This window comes from Uloborus diversus, chromosome 5 (genome assembly GCF_026930045.1).
Source record: "Uloborus diversus isolate 005 chromosome 5, Udiv.v.3.1, whole genome shotgun sequence".
Lineage (NCBI taxonomy): Eukaryota > Metazoa > Arthropoda > Arachnida > Araneae > Uloboridae > Uloborus > Uloborus diversus.
In genome coordinates, this window is record NC_072735.1 from 174,909,706 (window position 1) to 174,932,995 (window position 23,290).

The 23,290-nt window shown below is 34.6% G+C and overlaps 2 protein-coding genes across 2 annotated transcripts in view; one reads left to right on the plus strand and one right to left on the minus strand.

The window, feature by feature from the left end:
- The window catches only part of LOC129222644 (prostatic acid phosphatase-like), a 31,508-nt gene extending 30,956 nt beyond the window's left edge, over positions 1-552 (minus strand). The window contains exon 1 of the mRNA XM_054857175.1: positions 259-552. Within this exon, the coding sequence (XP_054713150.1) occupies positions 259-480 (222 nt within the window). The 5' untranslated portion in view covers positions 481-552. The remainder of the gene's footprint in view (positions 1-258) is intronic.
- A 10,246-nt stretch (positions 553-10,798) lies between these two features.
- LOC129222687 (lysosomal acid phosphatase-like) overlaps positions 10,799-23,290 on the plus strand; it is a 33,562-nt gene continuing 21,070 nt past the window's right edge. Inside the window, exons 1-3 of the mRNA XM_054857217.1 lie at positions 10,799-11,017; positions 17,210-17,305; positions 23,185-23,265. Of these exons, the coding sequence (XP_054713192.1) occupies positions 10,802-11,017; positions 17,210-17,305; positions 23,185-23,265 (393 nt within the window). The 5' untranslated portion in view covers positions 10,799-10,801. The remainder of the gene's footprint in view (positions 11,018-17,209; positions 17,306-23,184; positions 23,266-23,290) is intronic.

A 23,290-nucleotide genomic window follows, 5' to 3' on the forward strand; every position in this document is an offset into this window, starting at 1 on the left:
AAATAGTTTATTAAATCATTCCAATAACATTAATTTCAAAAAATACATTTTAGTAAAAGGTTTCATTTTCATGGAATTGCCCTTTCTTTAAGAAAATGTCCCGGTTTTAAACGTGGGAAAAAGTGGTCGCATCAATTTTAGGCAAGTTCCGAAACATTCAAATTTCTCTGTAGCTAATAATCACATAAAATAATTTTTAAAAAAGCTGAGAAGCTTTAAAATGTCTATACGATCATAAGCCATAAAATGTCTACTCACAACTTGTAGAAGGACCAATTCCCTTTTGGTCACATTCCGTATCGTGATGGGCGGTTCCGTCGGAATGACCGTTGCCAATTCGATTTTGGGTTCACTCTGAAAAATAAAGCTAAAGAATTCCTGAACAGCACCGAATAAGGAATCTTTGACCATGAAGAAGATGATTATGTAAAGCAGTATGAATAAGTAACTATTTCTCCATCGCCGGCGAAAGATCAACATGTCGCTAAATGGGAAAACACCGCCTTTCGAGATTTAAAGGCAGGTTTAGCAGTTGAACCGAACATTTCCTTGTTACCGATGGCAACAAGTGTTTGCTCAACACGATGGACACTGATTCCATGTTCACAAACTGTTGAAACAGCTGCTTTTCAAGGAGTGAAAACAAATAAAGCTTAAATGAAAAAGTAATATGCTTGAAATGAAACGGATATTCAGTTATGGATTATTGAAAATTTTATTTAGTTATAGCTGAGAAAAATTAAATTTTTGATAAACAATTTAAAATGTAAAATAATATGCGCTTTGCGCACTGTTTTAAGAAGACTTTAAAAAAATGCTTTGCATTTTATGGATTATTGATTTTTCCTGGAATTTATATAGTTAGTTAATCTGTAAGCTTTGAATAATTGCTTCTGTCACTCGTCTGGTCTGCTAATTCTATATTAGCTACCAGTTTGTTTCGCACTCTTGGCTTCCTTAAGAGGTTTTCCATCTCCAGCTCAGTCACTTTCCTATGCCGGGCTGATGAGTGCTAATAAGCACGAAACTGCAGTCCTCGGCTGGAAATGACTGAGTTGGCGGTGTATTTCACGTAAACGTAGTACTGGTTTTTGAATGAAAAGGTAGCAGAAAGAGAGATATTTTCAAAATGACACACTTCTCTAAAAGGGCACCAAACCACTTAAGGGATTCAATTTCTGTGTATTTCTTTTGTCTCAACTTTCACTTTTTATTTTTGAACCAAAGAGAGACATGGTTATCTAGTTTTTTCGAGGAATCTACTTATAAATGTTGTAACAAGAACATTTGGACTACGCTTTCTTTTGGTTCCAATCACAAATGGATGCTTTGTGACTTTTCTTCATGGCTGTAGTAAGAATGGCGGGAATAGGTTAAAATAAATCCGGGTCGATGAGAGGCCATGTTAGGGCAGTCAGAAACTGGCCTTTCTCGTAGGGGAGCCCAGATCGGAATACGAGTAGTATAAATGTGACAAGTTTGATAGGGTTTGGGACCCGGCGACCAAACTGACAAGAATCCTGTCTTGACTCTGAGCAGCCCTGAAAAGAAGGTCATGTCGCGTGAAATCCAGCTTCTGAATAATGCGTGATGACGTCACAAATTAACTTGTCATTTGTTTACAGGTTTCTTATTGAAACAGTTGAGTAATGATTCTTCTAAAATAGGAGTCATTAATGATAGAGGAGCAAAAATAGTACAAGGACAACTGTAATTTCTATCGGACGTTCGAAAAGGGGTGAGAGTGTAAAAGATGACCTCAAGTAACAGGGACGTGCACAGAAATTTTGGGACCCGTCACAAATATTTCTTACGGGCCCCGTCCATATTGTTTACCCCTATGTCCCAATGTATATTTGACCCTCGTTTGAAAAATGCTGGACCCTTTCAGGCTAGGGACCGGGCCAACAGGTGTCCTCCCCCCCCCCCTTGTGACGCCCCTGGCAAGGAACATCGAAAGTGTAGCGGAGTGCACTTAAAAGGGCAACGGCCCTTCCAAAAAGGCATCGTGGACACTCAAAAGGTAGCATTTTGCGCCGAAGAGACAACAGGATGCAGCAATCACAATGACCGCTGCTTGCATTCCGAAGCAAACTCACATTTTTTGCATTTGAAAAGACCTTACTTGTAACGCTAAAACGCGTGTCGGCGATATACTAGTTGAATATTTTAAGTGTTACCACGTTCTTCCATGCAATTTATACTATACTCAGAAAGGCAAAAGTCTATTACTTGTAAGCAGTCTTTAGATTGCGGCAAAGAAGAAGACTGAAGTTTGTTTGGAGACAAAGGAAAGGGTATTTGAAAAAATAGTAAAGACACACACACTGACTTGAACTTCTTGTTTTTGTTCAACAGAAAATAGGTTACGTATGTTTTTCTACTGGCAAGTTGAGATGGAGTTCTTTCCACAATGGCTGTGTGTTCAGACTTAGTTTTATCCATTTGTAAACAGTACTAAATCATTTTATCTTCTACTTCAGGCAATAAAATAGATCTTTTTTTTTTCTTTACGTGCTCCCGGAAATTATTGAAACTCATCTTCAGTTTTTTTATTTCAGGTTTCAAAACTTTCGATTCTAAGCAATTTTACTTCTGTTTATTTTTATCGCTACATTGTTCCATCTCATTTTCAACTTTTCATGTTGGTTGCTTTGAATGTCATATAAAGTTTTGAAATGTCATAAGTTAATGCAAATACAAAGGATGTTCACACATATCTGTTACGATTTTGTAATACACATAAACAAATAAAATATTTATTTACTAACGTGTTAAATATGATAATCTTTGAGTTAATTCCCCGACAACAGAATATTTATTAAAACATCAAGGTTGGACCATGTTCCAATGGCCTGGGATACCGCTTTTAAAGAACTTGTTTGAATAGTCCAAATGCAAAAAAATCACGTCAGGGTACGTCGAGGGAATGCATTTACAGGCTACAACTTCTACTTCTGTTTCCTTCCTCATGTTTTCAAAAATAGAGCAGTCGATTTAGAGATACTGTCTGTAGCATCATCCTGATAGAACTTCACAGAGTAGAGACAGTTTGAGAGCAAAGGGGTTTAAATTTTATACTTTGAAAATTATTTTCAAATAAAAAAGAACCGACTTCAAAAAACAAGGAGGAACTAAAAAGTAAAAAAATAATTGGTCATACTTGCATACGATTCCCTACCCAAACGTACGAGTAAATCAAATTTATTTTACAATTTTAGTACAAAAATCAACAAAACTAAACACACAATTATAAAATAAACACTAATTTTAACTACTATACGGTGAATTATTTTAATACCAAACTAATTATGTACGATCTCTTTAGAACCATTTGAAGTTGGGACCTCCTATAAACTACTACCTAACATAACTGAGTAGGCTTAGTTTTAAAGACTTCCGCGTTTTGTTAAATTAGTGTTTGACTCAGGATTTGGTGAGTTGACAGTTATGTCAGGTAATAGTTTAGAGCAGGCCCCGACTTCAAATGGTTATTAAGAGATCGTATATAATTAATTTGGTATTAAAATAATTCATCGTATAGTAATTAAAATCAGTGTTTATTTTATGATTGGGTGTTTAGTTTATTTGATTTTTGTACTGGAGCTGTAAAATAAATTAGATTTACTCGTACGTTTGGGTAGGGAATCGTATGTAAGAATGAACAATTGTTTTTTACTTTTTAGTTTATCTTTGTTTTTTGAAGTCGGTTCTTTTTTATTTGGAAATAATTTATTTTTTGCTTTTTAGTGGTGTAAATATAAAATAAATACGAAGGGTAAAGTATGTGGTACACTCTTACGTACATCTCGAATGCGAAAGCGTCAAGCACAGGAGTCTGAAAACAGCTAAGATGAGCAAAATAGAGAAAGAAATAGAGCACTTCCGAAGACTGTGAAGAAAGGCTTTTTCAAATGCGCAATTGTTTGCAAAGAAAATTGTCTTCATCATCAGTTTTACTGTATCAAAGTAAGCTTTCCGAAAAAAAAAATTCACGAGTCACCAAAAACAACAAAAATCGCTTTAACTTTGCCCATAGAATTTGAAGAGTTTTCTTGTTTTTTCAAGAATCCCATCTTCAGATACGGACCTGATGACCATGGGATCACTTGGGAAATATATACCTTTTCAAACGAGAAAAAAAGAAAAAAGAATTTTCCTATTGAATTGTTGAAAAGAATTGTCTATGCGTGTTTGAGTTTATGGGGGACATACATAAAAAGGTTCCGACGAATTGAGAACGTCTTTTTTGAAGTCGGTTAAAAAAAGAAAAAATCTTATTGCGCATAACATTTTATACGATTGGCACTAAAAACTGATCTTTGTTCCTCTCCAGGATTTATTTGTGCGCTAATTTAATTAGAACCATTTAAATGTCAATGGCTTTCCTAACTATTTTATATTTCGCAATACTACGTGTCACGTAACTCGTGAAAAAAAAATCACATCTATCTTTACTTGGCCCCGTTATAGATCAACACCACACTAGAAACAGAGTATCCACTGTGATGTAGTAGTCGAGCCCGCTTAATGGAATATCGGATAATGGAATATCCCGCTTAATGGAATAAAATTAACATGTACTACACCGTTGATGTGTGTTATTTATATCCCGGATAATGGAATATCCCGCCTATTAGAATAATTTTTCCTGGCAAATTGCCTATTCCATTAAGCGGGCTCGACTGTATAATGATTAATACAGTTGAAATATTTAGGGGGGCACTCCCCACAGCAAGAGCCCCCTTAAAAAGGAAAAATACCTCTCAAAACACCCCACCCCTCCCCCCGCCCTTAAGGGGCGCACCCCTGATTAATATTAATGCTTTATGGTACTTTAACACTGAGTAAAGAAAGCACCTTTGTTTTATGGCACTTTCTATAACAATGGATTTTATATTTAATCGTTTAATATTGAAATCAAATGAAGTTTATTGGTTTTTGCCCTTAACTTAATTCTAAAGAACAAATATGGTGAAGCAAGGTTTGGGACCTAAGTTAGATTACTTATATCAGTTACAGTCAAAGCCCGAAGTTCGGCCAATTCGCGTATTGGCCAAGAGGTTTGGCCAAAGCCCAAAAACTTGCAATTAGTATTGTATTTTCAACTTTGACTGGCCATTTCGTGAAGTGACCGGTAATCCTTATCCCAAGCCCGAAATGATAATGGTAGATCGTAGATTGACTGGCCATTTCGTGAAGTGACCGGTAAACCTTGGCTCAAGCCCGAAATGATAATGGTAGATCGTAGATTGACTGACCAGACCATTTCGTGAAGTGACCGGTAATCCTTGGCCCAAGCCCGAAATGATAATGGTAGATCATAGATTGACTGGCCATTTCGTGAAGTGACCGGTAATCCTTGACTCAAGTCCGAAATGATAATGGTAGATCGTAGATTGACTGACCATTTCGTGAAGTGACCGGTAATCCTTGGCCCAAGCCCGAAATGATAATGGTAGATCGTAGATTGACTGACCATTTCGTGAAGTGACCGGTAATCCTTGGCCCAAGCCCGAAATGATAATGGTAGATCGTAGATTGACTGGTAAACGGCACATTTGTCGTTCCCTGAATAACAGCAAGCTGTGTGTGTGAGTGTGTGTGTGTGTGTGTGTGTGTGTGAGAGAGAGAGAGAGACTCCTCCACTTCTCCCCCGAAAAATGGTTGCAAGACCTTCTCGGTATAGGTGGGAGATGTGGAGTGGAGTGACTGATGTTTATTTTCAATTTAAAAAAAAAAATAATCGTAAAACATCCTTGAACATAATTGATTACATATTTCTGAAGTATAAATTGAAGAAAGTATTGATATAAGTTTTACATAACAACAATTTAAAATACAAATGATGATGCCTACCAAAACTGAAAAAAATTGAGAACTTGCAAAAAGATTAAGACTAGTTACAAAATCAAATTAAGGTTATCAGAATTCAAACATAAACAGACTTGATTTTAAGAACAATTAAATTAATAATTAAATAATAATTGTCAGTAATTAGTCAAAATCACTTGAATTTTCAAAATCATAATGCACTCATCAGTTACAATTAAAATCACGACGCAATTAAAAATCATGAAACACAACAAATACTTGCTCAAGATCTCAAGAAATAAGCCACTAATAACCAGTTTTTTTTAAATATTTTTTTAATGGAGGGGAAACACAATTAAAAGTTTTAAAATAAAGTATCAAATTATTGCCATTTTTGAAAGAAATCTTATTTAAAAAAAATAAAAAAAAGCTTTCAAGTTTGAAGCAGTAACAGTTTAAGAAGAAAAGCCTGAGCGGATTTGCAATAAAAAATAATAGTTTAAAAAACTGAAAAACACGCTTTTGTAGCAACATGAACTAAAAAGTAAAAAATAATCTTTGGATGAATGAAATATTGATGAAATAATTGACCAAACAATTAATTTTAATGCAAAAAAAAAAAAAAAAAAAAAAAACCGTGGGGTGCTGCCTTTTTACATTTTTGCAAGGAAAACAAATGGAAAAAATTTGAGACAAGTTTTTGATATGAAGCCCCCCGCCCCCCTCTGCTAGTTAATTTTTGGTCAATTATTTCATCATACTAAAAATCCAAAGATTATTTTTTACTTTTTAGTTCATTCTGCCGGAAAAACATGTTTTTTTTTAGTTTTTAAACTATTATTTTATTTACTTTTTTTTTATGTTTACTTGAACTCGCAGCTCTTCTAGTCCAGCTAATTCATACCAGACATCAATGTACTGTCTAACCACGGATTGTATGGAAAGGCAAACATCCAGTTTACACGCGGAAATGGAAACATCTATTAGTTTTCAGGGATGTCAGCTTTTGCAGATGTATGTTAGCCACTAAATTAAACAGTGTCTCATTCAAATAAGCGAAACACGCGCATCAAATTTTTACTTTTCCCCCTCATTCACATAGACTTGTCTTAACTGGACGTTTGCCAATTCCATACAATTCGTTGTCAAACAGTATGTGTGTGTAAATCATGTTTATATTACTTTTAAAATTTGAGATACATTTTAATAAAATCATTGTTCAACAATGACCGAGATCAACAATGAATTTTCAGTTGAAGGATTACCTACATTTTGGCATGAAATTAGTTTAAAAAAATTTTAATTCACGTTTTAATTACCTTGGAACATAGGAACAAATTTAATCTGACACAGAAAACTCAGGGGCTTCTATCGATATTTGGTTCTAATTTTTGCGAGAATTTTTTTCCTCATATTAGTGGATTTATGCAAAAATATTGATTAAAATAGGAATCAACAAATAATTATTAGTTAATTAATTGATTTGATTATGGAACATTGCATTGTCATTGGGTCTGAGGTCGTATGCCAAATTTCAAAAGAATCCGATCACAGGAAGTGGGCAAAATTTTACTTACAAGATTCCGTTAAATAAAGCCTACTGAAGAAAACTGTAGGAAGAAAATCAAATGTCCACCACCCTTGTCTGAACTAGTCCATAAATTTGCCAATCAGCCAATATGGTATTTTTAATAATAGATTTTAAAACTTTTATAGGTAACTAGTGGTACCCGCACGGCTTTGCCCGTAGTTGAAAATTAAAAGGTCATTCGGTTCGCCTATATATTTACAAATAATGGATGACGAATTTCTCGCCAATTGGCTATGTTCATTCGCTCTCACATTCCACGTCATGATAATTTCGTAATTTACTTGTCCATCTTATGATATTTTTGCTCCGGAAAATGTTCTTAAAATTGAAATAGAAGAAGAACAAAATCGAATTTTCGGAAAATCGCTTCAAGGTGCACACCCCCATGCTACAAACTAACTTTGTGCCAACTTTCATGAAAATCGGCCGAACGGTCTAGGCGCTATGCGCGTCACAGAGATCCTGACAGACAGAGATCCGGACAGAGGACATTCAGCTTTATTATTAGTAAAAAAAATAAAAAGAAAGATTTCATGAAAATCGACCGAACGGTCTAGGCGCTATGCGCGTCACAGAGAACCTGACAGACAGAGATCCGGACAGAGGACATTCAGCTTTATTATTAGTAAAGATAAAGATAAAGAAAATAAGATAAAGAAGATAGGAAAAATAATATTTTGGAGGAAGAAGAGTAGCCTGTTTGGCTAGATAATCCGCAGAATTACTAACATGTATTCCTAGCATTTGTACTTCTATATGTATATACTTTCAGTTGAAATTATATGTGATGGCTAGTAAGGTGCCATTCAGTTATTACGTAAGCATATTTTTTGTCGCATTGCTAGGCCAAGCGGCGAAGATGTTTGAAAATTCAGATGCCAAATTCCAACCAGCAAAAGTTTGAGATAATGTACGCGTCTGGGGTGCTCACCTGGGATGGGAAGGGGGGGTCATGGCGCAGATTGCGCCATTAACATTTTTAGGGGGTGTTTTAAGGGGTATTTTTTAATTTTTTTCGAGGAAGGCTCTTGCTTCGTGGGGGGAGGGCCTTCGCGGTATTTAGGGGGGTGCACCATTGCATAACGGTGTTACATCCCATATGCTCACTGAATAATATCTATTATGGCTTAGATATACGAACAGAATTACACGAGATCACATTTTTATGCATTACAAGCTTACTTTTCACACATAGGTATCACTTATATTTAAACTCGTTTCTGTGTACTTAACAAGTGTACTTAAAAAAAATAGTACACCGAAATACTCATTTGAAAATACTTCATTTTTAAAAGTGTGTAAAACAATCTGCTCTTGATTTCTTTCTTCGTACTTTTGCCGGTCGTCCATAGACACTTGGCCAGCCAAAGTTCGAAATCAAGAAAAGTTCTGGCTTTGGCCTGTAAGTTTTCAGCAATGTTGGCCAGTTCGCGAATTGGCTGGTCAATTCACGAACTGATTTCGGGCTTTGGCCGTAACATATCCATTAAACAAAAGAAAAAAAAACCACAAAAATCGTTTCACTAAGTGAGAATGAATTTACAAACAACAAAGCGCGAGTATGAAATTTGAATAGTTCCCTCAATTTCTCCAGGATTCCTCACCGTTACTTGAAGACCATTAGACGACCGGGAGAAGTATACCGTTTCAAATGGAAAAAGAATTTTCTTAATCGGTCCATGCGTCTGCTAGTAATCGGGAAGCATAGTACATAGAAAAATTCCAACGAAGTCTGTTAACTAGTATTCCCATAACTGTAAAATAAACTGATGGCATCATAAAATATTAAATCTAGAAAGCTTGTCAAACTTCAGAAATCGGACACCAGTTACGATAGATTAATTAAAGAACATAAATTTAATCGTCGGAGGGGGTAGGCGGGAGGGGGATTTTTGTCCTCATTTCCCCTTGATTAGAACGTTAAATATATTTCAAAACTGAAAGATTAAAAAAAAAAAAACTTTAATGACTAAATGAAATTTTTTATCAGCAATTTTTTTTTTTAAATTAAATCAACTAATTCAACTTTTTTCGTAGCTAAATACATTTAATTTTCTGATTTGTTACATGAATAATAAATACATTAGTAAGACTATAATTAGAATTAACAGGCGGCGCCGTGAAAATTAAACATCCCGATGCATGAGAATTAAATATTTTTCAAGACAAGATTCCTTCGTCGAAAAAATGCACTTTTCACGCCGAAACCACGTCACCTGTGACGTATCTCGCAGCTGACGAAAGCTGGTCTACGTAGCACAACACGTATAAAATTTAAAGTTTCTTAGATTTCTCTGAGACCCCTCATCAGATCCAGACAAAATTAATATGGGACCATCTGGAAAGTATACCCTTCCAAACAAAGAACGAATTTTTCAAATCGGTCCAGTTTTCTTGGAGTAATACGAAAACATACATAAAAAGCCGCAAGACGAAATCATAACCTCCTTTTTTGAAGTCGGTTAAAAATGGGTGCTAAAACATACCTCTGAGAGCAATTAATTTTGCCTTTTTTTTTCTACTTTCCTTATTTTAAGTCTTCTGTTGCAAGATAATCCATGAGTAAACAGCTGTTACATCGGGAGGTTGGACATCATAGCACGATCATGACCGTATTCAAGCTGCTTATTCAATAAAAATTTTCTTTGAAGCATATGAGGTCTGTCTGTTTGACTGCAAAACCTGCAGACCTGATGTAAACCCAATGGAAAATATTCTGGGCATACTTGCCTAAAATACTATTAAAAAGGACATGCGACAGTAGAAAGGAAAAGACGAGGAACGCATCGATGCAATCAGAAATGAATAAAAAAAAATTCAAAAAAGAAACTTTGTATTAACGTGGTTCAACGAAGATTGATCCACTGATGAATCGAACCATGAACTGGAATATTTTGAATACAGTTTAAAAAAAAAACATGAAACAAGGGCACGATAAAATAAATTACACGAGCAAAGTTTGGCAGACGATGAATAAAAAATGTAATTCTATTTGATGTCATTTTCAAAACAAAAATGATTTTCAACTCTTAGGCGATTTTTTTACAGAGTATTACTGTTCTGCTACGAACTATCTGTTTCTTAATTACTAAAACAGAACAGAACGTCCGAAGTGAGAACAGAAGCAATCTTGATTGCTTTCAATACACACTGTTTATTTAAAGAACTTCCAACGTGAGATATTTATCACGACATATTGCGACGTCTTCGAATCGAAGGACGAGTGTATATTTTATAACTTCTCTAATATCTGTCAAATTACGCAACAGCAAACGTTACATAAGCTTCAGAATGAGAAAAGGAAAAAAAAAAGCAGCAGCTGAGTACACATTTAAAACCTCGAAGCTGCGTTTGAAGTGAAATGAAGAGCCTCTTCTGCTTTTTCACGTTCCAAGTATGGCCTACAGATGCCTTCGAACGTTTTACATATTACTCCTACCACTTATAAAAACGCCAGTGAGGAAATTCATCTTGATTTTTTATTTTTTGATTTTATTCTCAATCAAAGATTATGTTATTTCCATCTGTCGAGCTCTATTTTTTGCCTCATTTTTACGTGTCCAGTATCTCTCGAAACCATTACTTCCGAGGGAGTTGATACAACTTCATATGGTAAGTTAAATTTTTAATTGCTAGTATGTCTATGTGTCCTGATACGATTCTTTTAACATCAAAGAAAATTCATACTTGTCTAACCTGATTGTTTAGGATTGGCCTTATGCAACTGGTTACTCTTTAAAACAGCATGCTAAATGCGAATTTTTGACTGGTCAATACCACAGACTAATAATAAGAGTACTGCCGTGTGCAAGTAAAGGGCAATAACTGCAAATTTTTCATTTTAATTTATTTATTTATTTATTTTTTTTTTGCATTTTTTATCTATTTGTTATCTATTGTACACTATCTTTATTGTACAAGCTCGCTTATTTGGTTCCCGCTGAAAAAAAGGAGCAAAAAAGACGTCTAATTCCAAAATTTCCCTATTGTTAGTATTGAATCCAAAACGCGTTTCTTTAAATTTCTCGAAAACTCATTTCTGCAGATACTGCCGTTTACCTGAACACAGCAGAGTAGACCGAGCTATGGCAACCCATTTGCTGCTCATAAACCAAACCATGTGACTGGTGGATATCCTAGCAACAGCGGGGGTTGATCGTAGCCGACGATCAACGCCAGCGAGAAATAAAATAAATAGAATTGATGGAACACGGAAGAATGATCTTTTATGGAGTCCGATCTGTAAATTTGTTATTCTAAGTTGGAAATATTTTGTTAAAATAGTGGGTTAGTCGTTTAGATGGTATTGTGCATTTTCGTTAGTCAATTTCAATAATCTCTAAGCAATTAAAGATGCAAACGCCAAAAAAGAATCGGCAAACGGTAAGATTTGTACCTACAATTTCAATTTAAGATACCGAGTAGTACATTTTTGCGTCAACGCAAAACGTTTATGTCATTACGTTTACACCAACGCTGACGTAGCAGTTCCGAATGAAATAAAAGTTACTGAAAACTGTGATCAAAAACTAATTACTAATGTCAAAATAATGCATAACTAACAGAAAAACAGTTCAATCTCTGCACCTGGAAAAAAATTATAATAAAAACACATTACGTCTTAAAATACATGTCGTGTGCTAAACTATAGATAATCCTGCCATCTAGCAACCATGCTGCTAAAGTTTTCGCCAAGCCTCCCACCAGTCACATGATGTATCCATGAATCAATGTTTTCGTCAGCAAGTCTGGGAAAGCTCGGTCTACTCTTATAATTAGTCTATGGTTAATACTTATTTGGGCTATATAATAGTTTGATCTGTCAAAATTATTCGATTTGGTGGCACCAACCCAAAACTTCGAATGTAGTATATTTATGTCATAACAATGATATCAAAATGCAGCAGTAGTTTTAATTTCTATTTTTAACATTTTTTGCTTGTATTACATTACTTATTGATATAATTATCATATGAAAATATAAATAGTCTGATACTCTTTTTAATCAGTAAAATTAAAGTTTTTATTCAGATCATTGCTGATTTGCCGCTACGAAACTCTTCTCTTATTTAAAACTAGTGTATTACCTGCACGGCTTTACCCGTAATAGAAAATTAAAAGGTCTTTTGGTTCGCCTGTATATTTACAAATAATGTATGGTGGATTTTCTCGCCCATTGGCTTGTGCCCATGTTACGGTTCAACGTTATGATAATTTCGTAATTTACTCGTCCATCTAATGATAAATTTGTTCTTAAAATTGGAATGGAAAAAGAGCCACATCAAATTTTCAAAAAATCACTTCGAGGTGCACACTACTATGCTACAAACTAACTTTGTGCCAAATTTCATGAAAATCGGCCGAACGGTCTAGGCGCTATGCGCGTCACAGAGATCCTTACAGACAGAGAGAGATCCTGACAGACAGAGAGACTTTCAGCTTTATTATTAGTAAAGAATCCATAAATAAAAATTATTAAACAGAAGTGTGAGTTTGATGGCTTAAAATAAATTTAAAATTTTACAATGGTTTCAGGCGTCAAAATTGTTTATGTTGATGAAAAAAGTAAAAAATCATATTTTATTTATTTAATATTTTATAATTTATGCAAGAGCTTCGTTACTGAATTTATGTTATCAATGCTATTCAAATAAGAAGAAATGAAATAAATGCATCTTGTTTGATTATACACTCCTGTTTGTGAAAATTGCAACAGCATGACGGAAGCGTCATTGTTGAATGAAATTTAATACACAGTTGAGTGGTAATGGTACAAATAAATGATTACATTTTCAAACCAAACAAACAATAAAAAGAGATAGAAATTAGTATTTTGTGTGGCCACCACGCGCCGCAATAAGAGCTGCTACACGACTCAGCATGGAATAATATAAAGTTTGAATATCTGCCTGCGGAAGAGTATTTCATATTGTTTGTATTGTTTGTATGCGCAACCAAAGTTCGTCTGTCGAAGCAACAGGACGAGGATCACGACGAGACGCCGCCCAACGAAATCCCACACATGTTCAATCGACGACATATCCGGGGAATATGCAGGCCAAGGAAGAAGCTGTACCTGCTGCTAATCAAGGTAGGGTTTGACTGTCCTGGCGACATGTGGACGGGCATTATCCTGCTGGAATACAGCCCCTGGCAATCCTTGCAGGAAAAGAATAGCTTGAGGCTGTAAAACTTCGTTTATGTATCGGGTACTGGTCAAATTGCCCACAATTCGTTGCAATTGTGATCGTCCATAATATGCTATGGCACCTCAGACCATAACTCCGGGTGTTCGTCCACTGTGGCGTTCGATAATGCACTTCGGAATGTGCCGTTCACCTGCATAGCCCCTGACACGAATTCGATCATCCTGGGGCTACAAATTGAAGCGGGATTCGTAAGAAAAGACGACCTGCTGCCAATCAGCAAGACAGCTCCTATACACATTGGCCCATTGTAGCCGCAGATGGCGATGGTTTTACGTGAGAGGGATTCTGTATAAAGGAATCCTTGCGCGCAGCCCAAGCTACAGCAGACGCCTCCGAATTGGTGAGGCACACAATGGAACACCTGTAGTTGCTGACCACTGTGCTGCCAATTGTCCAGAAGAAGCTGTGTGGTCCGTCAGTGCCATACGCACCAGGTGTCTGTCATCGCGAGCTGACGTCACATTTCGGGGTCTACTCCCGGGTTTCCGAGCTGTCCGACCCTCGTTCGCCCACAGCTTCCAAACACGCATGATTGTACTGCTGTTACGCTGCACACGGGCGGCTACTGCACGATAAGACAATCCAGCTTCACGAAGGCCGACGATTCTGCCCCGTTAAAACTCCGAAATTTGCTCAAATTTGGCTTTCTTTCGTCGAAGAGGCATAGTAAAGATTCAGTTAACGTTTACTCTAGCATATAACCACCGATAATCATACACGCCTCGGTACAGCCGTCTATTTATACATGGTTTGATCTGTCGTTCAGAGGGCGCTGCTCAGCATACGCATGCGCTACCGGTCTGCATTTCTAATCATTTGCATATCATGCCCTACTTTACATTTCCTGCAATTTTCAGCTCACTCGCGTAATTCTTTCTTGGTGTTGCAATTTTCGCAAACAGGAGTGTACTTTAAGCAGTACTGCACAAAAATGTACTTTTTTATACATAATTAAATTTAAGAAGTAATGCCAATGGTTATCCAGTATTGGTTTTATCAATCAGATGGGAAAAATACATGAAAACTTTCATAAAAATTTATCATCATGTTTTAGGTTTGAAAAGTCGCCAAGTTTGGCAACTTTTGAGATTTTTCGTCAAATTTGCTGTCAAAAAAGAAGTCGCATTTGCCAATAATTTCGCCTACTTGCTGAAATCTCCCCGAACCCATACACTCCCATTTTTTACTGATGTAAAAGCAGTGATGACATTATGCAAGTAAAGCTTTTAATGAAAACTAACAGAACTAAAACCAAACTCAGCAGGATTAGAACAAATTATGCACATAAAGACGCAAAAATAACATCTGTCTTCAAAGTGTACTATAACATTATTATCAAAAGTAACTATCAAACATCACTTAGTTAAGCCTAACAGAGTCCCTAAATTGCCCACCTCACATCACATCACACCCGAGGGTCCCCTCTTCCTATCACAGTTTTGACTTGCCCAGATTAGGGACCCTCGACCTCGTACTAAATCGAGTCAAATGCAAGTCTATGCTTAAAATTGAGAATTTTACCAGTTTTGAAGGAAAGTTCTTCGGAAGATAATTGTTACATAACACATGCAATGCGTATCAGCAAATAATTAGTAATTATTTAACTTGGTTCTATTTCTTATTAGTAAAATATATTATAATGTCAAAATTTGCTGTTACTTTAATATTTGATGTACTCTCAATGTATATCTCCAAAAAGAAAAGAAGAAAAATTTAACTAAAAATTTGAATATAAAAACTACAAAATGTGTGTTATCAAATGTACCTCTACTTTATACCACGGCCCACTTCCCCCCAACTGACCCTAATAACCAGTATATGTCCTATGTTTAATTTACTTTAAGAATTCCATCATTTTAAATCTCTGCATTTCGCGATCTTTTTTTTTTTTTCAGGAAAATTCATGCAACATCACTCATCCATTTGCACAGAAATTGGTAAACTTTCGTCTAAAATGATAAAAATTTAAAAGAAACCACCCATGTCCTTTCTAAACAATTTTTGGGGATTCACAAAAAAAAAAAAAAACGTGTTTCGAAACAACCTTTTATGGGAAAATGTATTTCTGTGCTTACATACTACGAGGGCAATTCAAAAAGTCTTGGCGCCTATTTTTTATTCGCTAAAAGCAGGCACTTACGGGTATTACAAATACATGTAGTGTACTACGTACCTTTCGTTATTTCTAAACATAGTCACAATACCGGTTCAGACATTTATCCTATGGCAGCACTAAATTAGAGATCCCCCTGAGGTAGAATTCTTCCGGCTGCCTGTAGAATCACCGTCGTACCGCATTCTTATCTTCTGTCCTGCCAGAAACTTCTTCAGTGAACCGAAATAGTAAAAATCACCAGGGGCAAGGTCTGGTCTGCAGGTGCATTTCCCTGTGAATTGCTATGGGCTTTTGTCCCTTGCTCCATACAAAACGAATAACACTTCGCTGCTCATAAGTTGTGGACGTCTAAAAAAGAACTGCCACCGTAAATGACTGATAGCAGCTCCGTTCTTTGGAGTAAAAGACAGGTATGGTTCAAGGAACAGTCACTCCTGGGAATGTATATGTTCTCTTCGCATTCACAGCCGTATTTTCGCTGAAAAAAATAGGCGCAAAGACTTTTTTATTTGCCCTTGTATATTGATTTAGTCCCACTAATATTCTTGAAAGAAAGCTTTCAAACATAGGCAGACCAAGAAACCTGTAATTCAATTTTTAAATTGTAGCGTGTCTTCATTTTATTGGATCTAACGGACATGTTTGTTTCTGAAAGAATGAAGAACGTAAAAACTTTCAGAGACGTCCACCATAACCTTAGCAGAAGCAGCACAAAGCTTGACAGTGTATAACATCAGCTACAGGTAACGTGAACCAAATGGGAGCATCCGAATGGCCGAATGGACATGTTTTCTGATTGTAACAAGCCTATGGACAAGCTCTTATTTGGTTTAGGACTCTTAAGTTTCAAAACAGAATTTAAATATATTATGTTTCTCTTTGACTGAAAATAGCAATATAGTGTTTTAGACACCATCCTGTAGTACTTGAATAGCCTGCTAACTTAATTTTTTGTTAAGTGGACATGTGTGGTTTTGACTGATACCTCCTCAATGGCGCCTCCTCAGGGAATCGTGCCGCACAAATTGGAAACAATTGGCTTATATTTGAAGCAACGCCCCCTTCATACTAACTGCCTATTGCTTTCTCGCTTTTAACGTAAAGCAAAAGTGCTCCGAAATCGAGGGAACGAGGGTAACTAAATTTTGGTACAACTGCCACAACCATCTATCGGAGGTATTATAAATTAAATATTGGTTAATATTTGAATTTAAGTTTTGAAATTAACCAATTTACTACTTGATTTGAATTGCTTGGATCCATCGCCATAGTAACTTTTGTCGGATTGCTGCCAGGTAGTTGTACCAGTTGTGCCGGAAGTCAGCACGGGATTTGAGACTTTTGGCATAAGTGCACTTTTTAAGGCAATTGCGATAGGCATTTAGTATTAAGGGGGCGTTGATTTGAGAACGGAATGAAAACTGATTGGAAAGAGAGCAAACTACATGCACTATTGAACTTTTTTATTCGTTTTTGCAGGTTTTCAAGCATGGGCACCGATCACCTTTCAGGATATACAATACAGATCCTAATCCCAGGGAACTATGGCCAGAAGGCTTGGGACAAGTTACACAAGTTAGTTCAACGTTACCTTTTCATTGATTGAAAATTTTGTGGTGAACAAAATACAGTCGAGCCCGCTTAATGGAATATCGGATAATAGAATATCCCGCTTAATGTAATAAAATTCGGAAGTACTACACCGATGATGTGTGTTATTTTTGTCCCGGATAATGGAATATCCCGCTTATTAGAATAATTTTTCCTGGCAAATTGCCTATTTAAGCGGGCTCGACTGTACAATCTTTCAGGTTTACTTTGATTCATCCTGTCTCCGTTTTCAAATGTCTTACTCTAAAAAAGAATTAAATGAACTGTTCTGCATTCAAAATCAGTTACGTAACTTGAACCTAGGGAGGCCCTTCTACTCCCCGCTTGAACTTATTACGTTTTGTTCTTATACGTCAGTAATTTTCACTCTATCATTTGTTTAATTTTTCTTTTGTAAAAATTATCAAATTACAAGAAAAAAAATACACTAAATTGTACTTTTGCGCAAAAGGGAAATTATACGTATATAAAAACGCTGAAAAATACATTGTATTAACAGCACTTGTAGACATTGTAGGTGTTTCAGAATTACAAGGAATTATTTTCTATTAATAAAAGAACGAGTTTATTGATATAAAGACGTCCGGCAGAAGACCTTTTAGTGGTTGTCTTTTCATTGATAATTATATATTTTTTTTACGTTGAGAGAGTGACTCCTTGTTACATCAAAACAAATGTCTGCATTTTTTTTTCTTTTCAAAAATTAAAACTGGTTATTTGACGATTTAATGAAGTTGGTTCCCTACTACGGTATATTTGTTTAATGTAGTTGTCCAGTAATTTTAGTTAACTTTGACGCCACGAAATATTTTTTTTTTTTAACTACTTAATTTCTCAGTCAATTTATGCTTAAATAAAATACATCACATCTGATGGATCAGTGTACATGTGCAGCTGGAAAGATAATGCAGTGGTTACAGTAGCATCTAATTGTTATACACATGAGCCACTTGCATCTGTAAAATGTTACTCAAATGCGCAGAAATGCAAGACAGATGTGCCACAACCTCATCTTATCAAGAGATACAATGAAGAAATGGGGGGTGTGGACGTCTTGGATAAACTTTTAGGGAGCTACAGACCTCATTTGAGGAGTAAAAAATGGTGGTGGAATCTTTTTAGTAATGCGCTGAATATTTCAGTTGTAGCTAGTTGGTTACTTCATTGTGATTTACACGAAGTCAAGATGAAGCATTTAGAGTTCCGAAGAGAAATAACAACTCACCTCCTAAGAAGAAAAGTACGAGTGGAAAGTCCTCCAGGGCCTCGTTGTCATTTACATAAACGGTCAAGAATGTCTGACGGACATTATATTGTATCTGCATCCCAAGGACGTTGCGCGAAGTGCAAAAAAATACGGCTAAGAAATGTTTCCATTGCGACAAACGACTTCACCAGCAACGCTTCCTTTCATATGATGGGCATTAGATATTTCTGTATTGGATTTTCTGTATTGGATATGTACACAAATGCAATTTCTAATATTATTTTTTCCGCAATAAAGTATGCTAAGATAAAAACCGCATTCAAAACCTCTTAGTTTAAAAAAATTCTCTGAAAAAAAAAAAAAAACTTCATGCAAAACGCCAATGTTCCAAAAATGGAACACACTGAAAATCATAGTAAAAAAATTTTTTCTGGAAATTTTATTTTATTTCTGTATTTACTAGACATAAATAGACATAATTTCAAAAAATTACTCAAATTTGATCATCCGTCAATAGTTCGGCGGTTAAACGGTTAATAAAAGAACGAGTTTATTGATATAAAGACGTCCGGCAGAAGACCTTTTAGTGGTTGTCTTTTCATTGATAATTATATATTTTTTTTTACGTTGAGAGAGTGACTCCTTGTTACATCAAAACAAATGTCTGCATTTTTTTTTCTTTTCAAAAACTGGTTATTTGACGATTTAATGAAGTTGGGTATATTTTAATGTAGTTGTCCAGTAATTTTAGTTAACTTTGACGCCACGAAATATTTTTTTTAACTACAGTCAATTTATGCTTAAATAAAATACATCACAAATCCACAAATGTGGCACTTCATAAAAAGGTTTTTGAGCAGTTCAACAGGTTTAAAATAGAAAATAAAAAAAATTTTGAGACGATGTATTTACCCACTATTTTTTTTTTCTTTTCTTTCATTTTATTTTAGTTTTCTTTTCTTTTCTTTCTTTCTTTTTTAAAATTTTTAAAGCATAGGCGATTGGTGTGTAAAACCAATAAGTGGTCTCAAGAGAAGTTGGGGTTGGGGGGTGGTACCCCGAAAGTTTATTTTTCCCTCTAGTTCCGTAAAATTGAGCTATATATTATTGAATTTTCACATTACTAATTAAATGACCTCTGAAAAATGTGGAATTTGACGAAGAACATTGATGTGAATGACCACCGTAGACACCCATTTACAAATTAAAGTTTCACTCTTTTAGAATAACATGAGAAAAGTTCATTTATTTGGATATTTCAGTTTTTATTTTCGTAAAATATGAATCAATCTACATGTAAAAAATTTTTTTTTCAACCGATCGCTAGTGAGAGAGTGCTTTTGCAAGTGAGAGGGCAGTCCCCCCCCCCCCCGTGCGAGCCGTCTATGATTCAAAGCAAACATGGGCAGTTCTCAAAAGGTGGGAACAAACACAGACCTCAACTTTGAAGCTTCAACACCAAATAACTTTCATTTTAATTAACTCAAAAATTTTTGAGTTAAACTATAATACTGTATAGAGACAAGAATTGACATAAATTATGGAAAAAATGCTCTTCAAATGCCCTTAAAAAAATATTTTCTTTGCTAAAAGGCACAACTTTGGACATACCAAAACGTTAACTGAGCAAATGTACCATTAAAAAAAATTTTTTTTTAATTATTTCCATACGTTTCAAAAAAAAAATTAAAGAAATGAATCTTACACTGAATAACTTTTTGTTAATATTTTACACACATAACAAAAATAAAGATAGATTATTTACTTTGTAAACGATTTAAAAAAAACGTAACTTTGAAATTTGATGTATGTCCAAAAGTTGCGATCTTTAAAATGCAATTATTTGAGAACTAAGTATATGATGTTTTTGTTTTAAAGGTATTTATCGATCCTCAGAATCAATTTTTAATTGTTTAAAAGTGTTTTCATAAGCTTTTATGCAGTATCTTAGAAGAAAAATGATTTTTCTTAAACATACATGTGAGATGTCCAAATGGCGTTACGATCTTGATGCCGATAATTCTGTCCGTTTATTCATAATTTTTGATGATCCACTGTCTTCTAACCTCAATAAAAAAGGTTATTATAATGTTATCTTTTTTAATCCATTGGTGTTTTGCATAATTAATACGTTACACATTGAACAATGCATAAATTACAGTAGTAACATGGCTTTCTATGATCGAACGAAAGCCATTTTGCGCTAACATCGCCAAGCATACTTCCGCTGGCGACATTGGCGACAACACAGTATACGGTAAGCTAAAGGTTACCAGAGGGGAATTCCAGTCTGACAAATGTAGTTTATCGTCAGCTGTACCACTTTTGGCGACTTTATCACCTGCGCTAGCAATTTTTTTTTTTTTCCGCTTTTATTATTTTAGAATTCTTTTTCTCTTCTTTCTTTTGGAAACATAATTTAACGATCTCCAAATAGAAATACGAATTTCTTTCTTCAATAATTTTTTTAGACATCATTTTAATTCTTATGACATTAGAAAAAATATTCATTATTAAAACTGATGTCACTTTTTACAATTGTATTATTTTTAATTTGAAGCTTTTTTTTAACTTTGCATCAATTTCTTCAAAATCATTCCAAAACTTTATTAAATGTAAGGAGCAGCATGTATAGCCATTCAAGTATTTCATTAATATCCTCTTTATTATTAAATTGCAAAATTTAAAAAGTAATAAATAAAATTTTCATTGGAAAAGTTAAAAATCAGATTAACAATTGTCAAAAATGATGAAACTTACGTTATGATGATGTCCAAAATCCGTTACCTACAGGAAAGCAATGTCCAAAATCTGTTACCTACAGATTGCTGATTAAATTTGCTAATTAACAATTTTTACAAATACCTGCTGTCTTTTCATGTTCATATATTGTGTTCTAGGTATGCATACTATAGAATAAAATCAAAATTGATGTCAAATTCGAAAATTTTTGAAATTGCTCAAAGTTAACTTTTTTGTTCCCACCTTTTGAGAACTGCCCACATAAGAATGAAAGGCTAGATATTTTGACACACCACAGTCTATTTGTCAGCGTAACTTGTGTAAAATAATCTTCGATCATTTTGAACTCAAAAAGCTCGAAATTTTATATTAGTTTTAAGATGTATGAAAAAAAAATCTTTTTTCAGTCTATTTCCTTGTCTGGAGATACAAGGTTTCCTATTTTCCCCTTGTACTCAATTCAGTACCCAGAAAATATGATAAAACTATTTTGCTGTTAGCCTAACTCATTTTTTCTCCTCATTTTTATATCATAACTGCCACCAAATGCAGCATCGGACCTCCTACAGTTTTTTTCACAGTTAAGTGCACAAAAAATAATAATAATAATTATTATTATTATAATTATAATAATATAAATAAATAAATAAACAAATAAAAATTAATAATAATATGAAGTTATGTAAATGTAACGCCACACGAGTCTAAACGACTGTCGTGCTGACTTAATATTTTTGTTAATGGCTCAAACTAGCCATATTTATTCAGCTGATTTTTATCATTTCAAGCTAGTTGATTAAATTCATGTAGATTTGTCAGTGTGGGTAAGATATACCGCAGCAATTGCTAGTACACACAAAGTAAAGAACTGGTAGGGATTCTGGTAGGATTGAATGTCTTTTTTTCCTTTTTCTAAAATTTACAATTTGCTGTTAATTTCTCACAAACTTTAAAACAACGCTCGAATTTTGGATCAGTTTTTTTCTAAACACAGAATAAATAAACACATTTAAAAATAAACAAAACAAATGAGTTCACTTAATCATTTTTTAAAATGTTGTTCGTCTAACCATTTTTTTTACAAGCTGTTTAAAAAAAGATCAAATTTCTTTTGTCCCTCTGAGAAGGAGGGGGAAAGAGATTCTTGAGCAATATTTCCGACTTGATGCTTCTGCCATTATATAAGAAAAAATAAACATCATTTTGAGTTCTTGAGCTTTTTGTTTTTCAACAAGATGCTGCTGGTTTTCAAATATTCAATAACCATTAATATTTCTATAATCATTAATTTTCAGGATGGATAAAAATTTCCTGAGCTAAATTTAATTCAAAAATACATGAAACGGTTTGTGTCACTGAATATGATGTTAAGATTTCTCTCTAACAAAACTCTCTCTCTCTCTCTCTCGTATTTTATTTACTTCGTGTGTACTAGCAATAATTGCTGAGGTATATCTTACCCACATTGGCAAATCTACAGGAATTTAATTAAATACCTTGCAATGATAAAAATCAAAGAAGTGAAGCTCACGCTTCTTTGCATTGAAAAAGGTGTTCCTTGTAACACCTAAACACGAATCTGCAGTAAATTGCCATTTTTGTGCTTCAAAGCGTTGGATAATTGATTATTCTAATAAATCAGTTAAGTTCCGATTCCTTATTAAGTCGTATTCCCAAAAATTAAACATATTTATAAGTTTATTCATTTTTTCCTTGTTATTTTTCTAACGGGAAGAAAGTAGATCCAAATGAAGAATATGAAATATCTTTATGTGTGACTGTCATATAAGAAGTTCCTATTTATTAGAATGAATGTGAACTTTCATTAGTTATGATTTAACTTTTTAGAGGCAAACGAATCAAAATAAATAAAACATTTGTTGTTCCCTTCTAGCTTGGAAGGTTGCAGCTATTTGTCCTGGGAAGACATTTAAAGCAAAGGTACAAGCACTTCATAACAAGTAATCCCAACGAGGCAAGTACTCTCAACGGTAAACTAT